The sequence below is a fragment of the Mercenaria mercenaria genome, chromosome 12 (genome assembly GCF_021730395.1).
Source record: "Mercenaria mercenaria strain notata chromosome 12, MADL_Memer_1, whole genome shotgun sequence".
Classification (NCBI taxonomy): Eukaryota; Metazoa; Mollusca; class Bivalvia; order Venerida; family Veneridae; genus Mercenaria; species Mercenaria mercenaria.
Genome location: NC_069372.1, coordinates 26391441 through 26400883, shown reverse-complemented (window position 1 = coordinate 26400883; position 9443 = coordinate 26391441). Strand labels below are relative to the sequence as shown.

General features: G+C 34.7%; 1 protein-coding gene across 1 annotated transcript; it reads left to right on the top strand.

Annotated features, from left to right (window-relative positions):
* Nucleotides 1-933: 933 nt before the first annotated feature.
* On the top strand, nucleotides 934-6280 carry LOC128547282 (uncharacterized). Its single transcript, XM_053519507.1, has 5 exons — nucleotides 934-1167; nucleotides 1860-2048; nucleotides 3563-3787; nucleotides 4742-4852; nucleotides 6087-6280. Exons 2-5 carry the CDS (start codon nucleotides 1922-1924, stop codon nucleotides 6206-6208), a joined length of 585 nt encoding a protein of 194 aa, XP_053375482.1. The 5' UTR covers nucleotides 934-1167; nucleotides 1860-1921; the 3' UTR covers nucleotides 6209-6280.
* Nucleotides 6281-9443: the final 3163 nt, after the last annotated feature.

The following is a 9443-nucleotide window of genomic DNA, read 5'->3' as shown; positions in this document are numbered from 1 at the left end:
TATATATTAATTTTAAAAACGGTGTTTCGAAACAAAGAGTCATACTCGGTAAGGATACGATCGAGGACTAAATTCAGTATTACATTGTTTATAAACACTAGCGATCTATTTTTATTTAATTTAAACTTGGATTTATTAAAAACATGTAATGAATTTCACATGTCATAAGACGATATAAGTGCATACTTAATTGTTTGGGCATCATTTCGTTTTGTATCATGATACATGCATTATTTCAGTGCAACTGTGCTGGTTATTAAAGTATTTCTTTTATATTCTTGAAGGAGTTCATTTAGTTGGTAAATCCATGGTATGAAAGTTCTTTTTTCACAACTAATTTTGGTTTTTACCTGCTGACTGTTTCGGACAGTTCTCTGTCCTTCATCACGGGCACTGACTTCCGGTCATCTTCGACTGTTTCCGCCACTGCACGGGTGAGCGGCGAAAACGAAATCGTAGACGCATGCAAGCTTGTACCCCCCCCCCCCCCCTCGTCACGGTTCATTGTCGAAGATTGGCGCTTGATGTACAAGTGAAAGAGGCAATACATATCAAGCGCCAATATTCGACTATGAACCGTGACGAGGGGGCGTACAAGCTTGCAAGCGTCTACGATTCCGTTTTCGCCACTCACCCGTACAGTGGCGGAAACAGTCGAAGATGACCGGAAGTCAGTGCTCGTGATGAAGGACAGAGAACTGTCCGAAACAGTCAGCAGGTAAAAACCAAAATTAGTTGTGAATAAAGAACTTTCATACCATATTTCTTTTATATTTATTAATCTGGTTGAAATGTACTTTATTGCTTTGTTAATTCACGGCATGGTTGCATATAACATAGCATGAACTATTGATAACACAAATTGACTGGGTAACAAGTTCTCTGAACAATAGTTATAGTAGTTAAATATCGTCCTAGTTGTCTGATCTGTATTATACGTATTGCAAACTGGTGTGATTGAAATAAATAAAACATATATTTCATTAATATATTTAAAAAGTGTAAACAATAGGCAATTTTTTTATTCTAAAGGCCGTGTACATTTAGTAAATACGACCTATCCTGCGGTACCTTGTGCTACTCTGGCGCCACCGAAAGAAGTTCCGGTTCCGCCTTTCTTACCTGATGGATCGCAAGACAACCACATTTACCCAGTGGAAAAGACGGGTAAATAGTTTGTTTACTTTATAAAACATTATAATAGTAATGCCATTTCAATTTCGGGGGCCCTGTGGCCGTGTGATTAAGATCGCTGACTTCGAATCACTTGCCCCTCACCGCTTTGGGTTTGAACCTTGCTTGAGTAGTAGAGTTCGTTCACATGAAGAAGCCATCTACATGTAGCTGGCTTACGGTAAGTCGGTGGTTCAACCTAGTGGGCAACTCGTGCCTGACATACGGCCCAGAGGGGCATCCATGTAATTATGCCGTTGTCAGGCTAAACCCATTCAAACAAAACAGCACATTTTATTTACAAAAAAAGCTAGACAAATCAATTCTTGTTCGAAGTGTATGCGATAACAAAAGTGTAGTGTATATATTATATCAGGTTGTTTCAAAATTCGCCTTATGAAAACTGTCAATTGTTGGTTGTTTATATTCGTGTGTGAGTGTCTGTTATACATTTTTCTTGACTAAATGAGTTTACCAATGTTTCAAATACCAACATAACTGTACATACGTTCATTTTGTATTCACACTGTTGATTTTCCTGATGGTAAACATAGATACACATAGTTTTATATTTATATTTTTCTACACTAAAGTCTTACTGCTTTTTTGTAAGACATACGTTTTCTACCCATGAAAAGTAATATGTAATATGATCTTGATGAATAACCACTTGACCGTACCTGTAGGTTGTTGGCTAAACGTTACAAAGTGCAGAAATCATGCTGCATCTATTGGGACATACAGGGACATGTACGGTGAGAGATACCGCCATGCCGCTGACAATGAAACCATGTGTTTCCGACGAGCTTTAGAACAATGGAAGTTTTGTGGATCGCACAAGGATGAAATTGTTGTAGCAATTTATGGTCCTACTGGTAAATACAACGTGTCTTTGATCGTACGGTCAAGTAAGCTTATATAGTAAATGCAGCTGCGCATTAAAATTTGATATTCATATGTGCCTATTCATATTAAATTCGGCAAAGTGAAACACTTGTCAGCCATATAATACTTATATTTTATGTACTTCTTGAACCCGTGCAAATAACTAATAGTGATTATTGACAGGAAATTTCACTTGAAAAATTCATGTAAACTTTTACTCAGACATAAGGGCAAATTAATCTTTATCGTATACTAGTTTATCTGTGAATGTAACCAAAAGGTTATAAAGGTTAAAGTAATAAAAAAGTTATAAAGATAAATGTAAAAAAATGATTTTATCGGTCAATGTAATAAAAACGTTAATAAGGTTAATGCAATTAAAAGTTATAGTCACATGGCGTAATGTCGGTTTTGCACTAAGCCTATGGTCTTGTTACAATATATATATAGCCACTTTTTTCGTAATTTAATAGTTTGATATTGAGTGTATACATATACAATAATCCAATTAGTCCGACCTTTAAAAAGTAGATGCTTTTCTGGAATCACGAAATATAATGCCACACATTGAAATTAGAATATATGTCTTCATATGTATGAATAGATCACTTTCACTGTGTGAACATCATAAGGAGTGGCGTAGCTACGTGCGAAAATGTAAGACGTTGAGTTCATGTATGATAAATTTCTGTTATCTTACATGTGAAACAAAAATAAAATAATTTTATTTCATATTTTAAGGTATTTCTGCACGTCTGATAAACCGGAAGTATTGATGTAATACCATTTATCCAGATAACGTACAATCTAATATAAAAGAAAGTCGTTTTATGAATTAATGGTTACCTGTGAATAAATGTACTAATTGTCTGACTTAAGAAAGAATCTAAATATAAAAATGTAAAAACGTTTGACACGGTTAATAATTGCAAATAATGTTTAAAATAAGCTTGTAATGTACTGATCTTTTAAACAAACGCAATTTTCTAAAAAAAGAAAAAAAAAAAAACTCGCAAACCTTTACATTTTATTTCACCATATTTAAGACCACATGTTTATTTACGACTGTGAAAAATTCCACTCAAATCTACATCGTTAAAGAAATTATTTGCATAGATGGCCACTATAAATACTCAAGCGTGATATAAAGTTTTCAAATGACTATCAAAAGAATCAAACACACGACCATATTTTTATTTTACGATTTTTTCTAAGAATATTTTGAAGTTTTCTTTAGAAAAAAAAACAACAGGGTTTAATCAAATTCAGCATTGCAGAAATAATTTTGTCAATACGTGCATAATTATCTTAACTTAATATCACCTATTTCAGTCCTTCTTATTACCTTTGCATGTTTTAGTGTTTCATTCTGCTGATTTATACATGAATTAAAATATTTCACAGTGAAAATACGAGGTATTTTAATTACTCCAAAGTTCTAAAACTTAACTGTGAATATTTAATGTAACTGTCTTATACACCACTTGATAAACCATTTGATTAGGCAATGCTACCCTTGGCGGCGAAGGGTGCTTTATGGCATGGTACGGCTGTCCTAAACATGGAGGGCCGGCTGATGGTCATGTTAACACAACATACGGACGATATGTTCGTGATGGTTCACCTAGAGCTACAAATGAGGCGGGATGTTTAAGTAGAGCTAAAGATTTCTGGCGGTATTGTGGATCAAGCCCTTATTATCCAGTTACAGCTATATACCTTCCAACAGGTCAGTAGATAAGAGTTTAAGGAAGCCATTTAGATTTGCTAAAGCTATACAAATCAATGTACAGTAAAATTCCTACTTACGACCACGCCGAAATTACGACCGCACCGCTAATACGACCGATTTTGCAAAGAACGGAATATTTCCTTCTTAAAACCAATGGTCGTTTGTCCGAAAATGCGGCCAGACCGCTAATCCACTAATGCGACCACCAATTTCAGAACTGTTTGATTTTTTCACACTTAATTAATCACCGCAATTACGACCACTCAAATTTTTCTGTATGTTACTGCGAATCGCCGCGGGAATTAACACATGCGACATCGTGTTAACACGTTAAGCGTGTACATTGTGTATTTATCCGTTAATTGCTAACAAGTCTTTAAACGTTATCAAAACAACGTATCAAACTGTTTGATTGTCTGAAATTGTTATTTAAAGATGTTTGGTGTTTCACATCGCTATTTTAACATAAGAAATTGTTGAAATGATTAATTTGTTTGTAATTAGACGAATGCCCGCTGATCGAATTGACTGGATTAAAACGGATTTAATTAGATCTAAACGGTGTTTGTTTGTTATTATTCATAAAAATACGTTTGGGATTTCAGCGGAGAATGAAGTTTGAAAAGGTTTGATATTGATGTAATTGTCTTTAATTGAACAAAATTCAAATCATTATCAGTTAAGTGCGTCCTTAATTAATACACAGTTTGATCCGTAAGAAAATAAAGCTACATATAAATTGAACACTGTGTTTGCGGAATTCTACATGTATACTGTTTGTAGTCAATTTTAGTTAACTATAAATTGTTGTAATTAGCGATTTGCAGCATATGTCTCACTGCATTTAGCTTTCTTTGACGGTTAATATAGTTTGTTTTTCCTTGATGCTAAACATTATAATTATGCAATACAACAAAGATATTTTTTTCTACATGATTTCATTTTATAAAGGGGCAAAGCGTACATCAGGGAGCGGGTGTTGGATTACTCTGGACAAATGTCCTCAGAGAAACACACAAAAAATCTTTTATGACATCCAAGGAGCAACGTACTATCAAACGGGTAACAGTCTTTTTAAAACAATTTTATCGTCCAATTTTTCATAACATGATACAGTAAATGGTTGCGTAGGGATGGGGATAATTATGGTCCTTAAGTTTTATATTGTCGGAAATACAAGAGTGTACATATAAACTAAATTTAGTGATAAGAATATTCAGGGATAATAGTACATATAATAATGTTCACTCCTAAAAGCAATTTATACTTGTTTACTAGTCCGTCAATACATTTTACATATATCAACATCAAAGGTGAGTATTCTAGGTAACAACCTCTATTTTTAAGCGATTTGGAGTTAATTCAAATTAAATTCAACTATTCAGCATGTCTTATATTTCCAGTTTTATCATTTTTTGTCATTTACAATGTTCATATAAGCACTCATGTACCCTTACAATTTCTTTCTTTGTAAGAGTGGACACACTGGTCTCTTATCATTTTCTAACAACGTTTTCTGGTATTAAATACTAATAATTGTTCCTGTTTGCAGCTAGAACATTTTCATAAACATTGCTAACGATTTTATTTCCTGCGTTGCCGTTGTACGCTTGTTGATTATCAAGTAACTGCATTTGAATTAAGTTCCTGTTTGCAAAATAATAATATTTAGTTAAGTTCCTTTACAATTACTTAAATAAGGAATGAAAGAACATTTCATATTTGTAATACGTTTAAAAGAGTGGTATATTGTACATTATGTGAATGATCTACTATTATACCAACTTTATTTTGTTATAACTTATTTACAGCTGTAGCTTTCGGTTTGTTTTACAAGTGTTGACTCGTCGCCCTATTAGTAAACGATATAGAATTTAGTACCTGTCAAATTTCTATGTTCATTAAGTAACAAGGGAGTAAGTTTTGAATATTAATACAGCAAACACTCACTCATTTGACATTCATTTAAGTATTAAATCTATATCACTTTAAATGTGATGACATTTATATATAACAAATAAACAGTTCTTTTTTCTTAAACAAGGGTGAACGCCTCCACAAAGTGATATAATTCAGCACTGTTTGGATGAACGTGATGATGATTTAAATCCACACAAAAAATACAAAGACGCACTTAGACACTTCTGTGCAATCCAAAACAATAAACAATACCTTTTCTATGTTAAAGCATTCAAGTGTACGTCATTCAATATTTAAGTAACTTTACTACTAGCAGGTTTGAGTGGTGTAATTTTTTTTTAATCGTAATATCTTTTATTTATCTTTTTGTTGATAGATGAACATGAGTTTGCCTGCCTACAACGAGCCGAGTATTACTGGCGCAACTGTGGTTCAAACCCGAAATATCCTGTCACTGCCACGTACCGTCCAACTACTGCCAGCCAGACCTACCCATAACATGACAGCCTAGCCTTTATGTGTTTTTGTCGACGGACGCAGTATTAAAATAATAAAGTGTTCTACGTATTACTTTCAAACTGTTTTTATTCTTTATCAAAGCTGAATATATTTTTCATTATACTTTAATTTTTCTGGTAATACCTAAGACCTTTGTTGGAGGGTCCTGCAAAATGTTCTGTCATTGGTTCGGATTTCTAAAGTGCTACCTAAGTTTTATCAAAATTATTTTCATTATAAACCTTCAAAGTATTCTCCCTTTACCGAAACACGTTTTGTAATCTTTTTACCCAACTGAAAAAGCAGATTAATAGTCTTCGTTTGGTATCTGTTTGAGGCACTGACAAATTGAACTGCCAAGAGAACTCCTTGGTTTATATTTCTAAAAATTCTAAAGTTTATATTACAGAAAGCATTTTCTTCAGCCTTGGAAATATAAAAGTCACTTTGACTCAGGTCAGGTGAATAAGGCCTAAAAAAAAATTCTTTGTTTCCGGTAACAGGCGGAAAAAAAAATAGGGTACGTAGGTCGGATTTTTTTTTTTTTTTTGGGGGGGGGGGGAATATTTTTTATTAAGGGGGACTTTTCGGAAATTATTTTTTTGTCAAAAAATTATTACAAATAAGGGGGTTATGCCTTTAGAGCATCAGTAAGTTGATTTCTAACATTACTGGCTATGTTTAAAGCATAAAAAGTGCAGTTTTGCATCTTTTTGTTAAAAAGTTGAAAAAAATATTCTCCAAGGCCATAGGGTCGGGCCAAAAATTTAGGGTAGGTCGGGATACCGGAAACAAACAATTTTTTTTTTTACGCCTAAGGTGGATGGTTTACAGCTTCAGCCAAAAAGACTTAACAACATCGCACTTTTGAGAGGAGGCGTTGTCGCGTATAAGATGGACTCCTGACCATCCTTTGCTTGGACGTTTCTTATTGTAAAACATTTTCGCTTTCTTCAGTACAGAGTCTTTGTAGAATCGTCCTGTGTCCAGATGGACAAAACACTTGACAAAAAGTGAAGAAAATGACGTACAACATCTTTTTTTCGAATCTACGGGTCTCTTGGCAGTACAGGGGCGTTTTCGATCTTTTCGCTTCCATTACTTATTGTCAGCACTTCTCTGTGGCTCAAACATGTACACCCAGGTATTGTCATTTGTTTAACAAGTTAGCAGTATTCCGACTATCACAGCCTTTGTATGTTTTCAAAAGTTCCCGGGTACATTTAAGGCGTTGTTTCTTTTGCTCCTTAGTGAGCAAATGTGTTACCCACCGAGCGCAAACTTAAATCAGGGCCAACCCTTTTTTAAAATTGTTTACACACTGCCTTCTGATATGCCAGTACAGCTGGCTATATCTTTCGCCAACATACGCACAGCCTCTCCGATCGCAACTTTTACAGCAGCGATGTTTGCCTTGATAACAGAGGTTTTAGGCCTATCAGAACGGGTATCATCTTCGACAGATAATTTCCCTAAAAGCTTTAACTTACCCGCCTAAAAACTGCGCACATTGAAATGGTTGAGGTCCATATATACTACACAATCCATCAAGTATCTTTTTTGAATCTATATCAAGCCTAATGCATTTTCGTACATTTTACAATGTGTCAAGTAAATTGTTCAGTGTATATAACTGAATGCATTTAAATTTGAAATAACTCGGTCATTTGAAAAGCAATTTGCACCATATAAAGGATATGTTTAGCAATGGACCTACCATTCAAGTGCAATGGGGCATTTTAAAAAATACTTGCAAATGGGATAAAATTACAGAAGATCATTAGTGACAGAACTTTTTGCAGGTCCCTCGTAGCCGCAAATCATCTTTCTCGTAAACAGATCTGGTCATTAGTAAATAACAAGTCGCGATTTATTGGCAATAAACTGAAGAGTTTTCATTTGGTTTTACTGCGTTAAGTACATATATTAGTCATTCATACAAAAGAAATATATGCAACCATCTTAACACGTCATTCTTTCATGCTAGCATAAGACTGTCCCTATGTTTTAAAGAAGTTGTAGATATATGTATTGTGACATGTTTGATCTGTCTTACCATAGATTGCACTTGTTTAATTGATACTGTCCTTTAATCTGTCATTTATTTACATATCTACATATGAGCTGCACCATGAGAAAACCAACGTAGTGCATTTGCGACCAGCATGGATCCAGACAAACCCACGCAGTTTGGTCAGGATTCATGCTGTTCGCCTTCAAAGTCTATTTCAATTTGAGAAACCTTCAGCGAACAGAATGGACCCTGACCAGACTGCGCGGATGTGCATGCTGGTCTGGAACCATGCTGGTCGCAAATGCACTATGTTGGTTTTCTCATGGTGCGGCTCATATATTTATGAAACCCTTGTACAAGATGGCAAAATTGTCCTGTTTGCTTAGCTTAATTGGAATGAATTATTATGTTCGAATATTATTGTCCATTTAGCATGAATTTGTTATTGAGTTAGAGGACACTCACCATTAAAATGGCGATTTATTGTCGAAAAAAAAATGAGGCACAATAAAGTTAACGCTACAAAACAGACAGTACCATAATACAAGCAAAAATCAAGAAAGAGCATGAATAATGCTTTTTTTACGCTAACATACATTTAAAAGATTGTGGACGCCCTCTCCAGGAAGCTTGCATGGCATTAACACTCAGCACAGACAACTGATAACATATTCAGAAGCGTTGCATGTCGCCAAGTAAACCTACAAAATTATTTTCTTTTCGAAAAACACCGACCGCTCAAGGTCGCAAGGGGACATAAAGAAACTTGAGACCAGATGAACTGCTCGGGCGAGCCCAAGTGTCCAAGCCTTTTGTTCTTGAGCAGATGGTGTTTCACTGTACACAAGTATTTTCTTTTCGAAAAACAAATTACATTGTATCTGTACATGGTAATATCTGTACCTTCGAGTTCTCTATCAAAATAGTTAATGTCATAAACTTTCAGCTGTGAGAATTTAGCTTTTACCTAATTTTGGATTCTTATCACTAAACTGAAATGAGAAATTATATGCGCGTTTACACTCGTGACGACCTTTGCCTTGGTCATAAGGAGTTAGTCTCCAAACATATTCGTGTCTAGTTCGAAAATAAGCCCAGAAAGTGTTTTTTACTAAGCATAAAAGTAAATAAGATACATCATTAAACTGCCTGTTTTAAACTCTTTCTTTAAGTTTAGAGACCTACTAATGGGATTTTGTCAGCAAACGCCATCCTGTATTT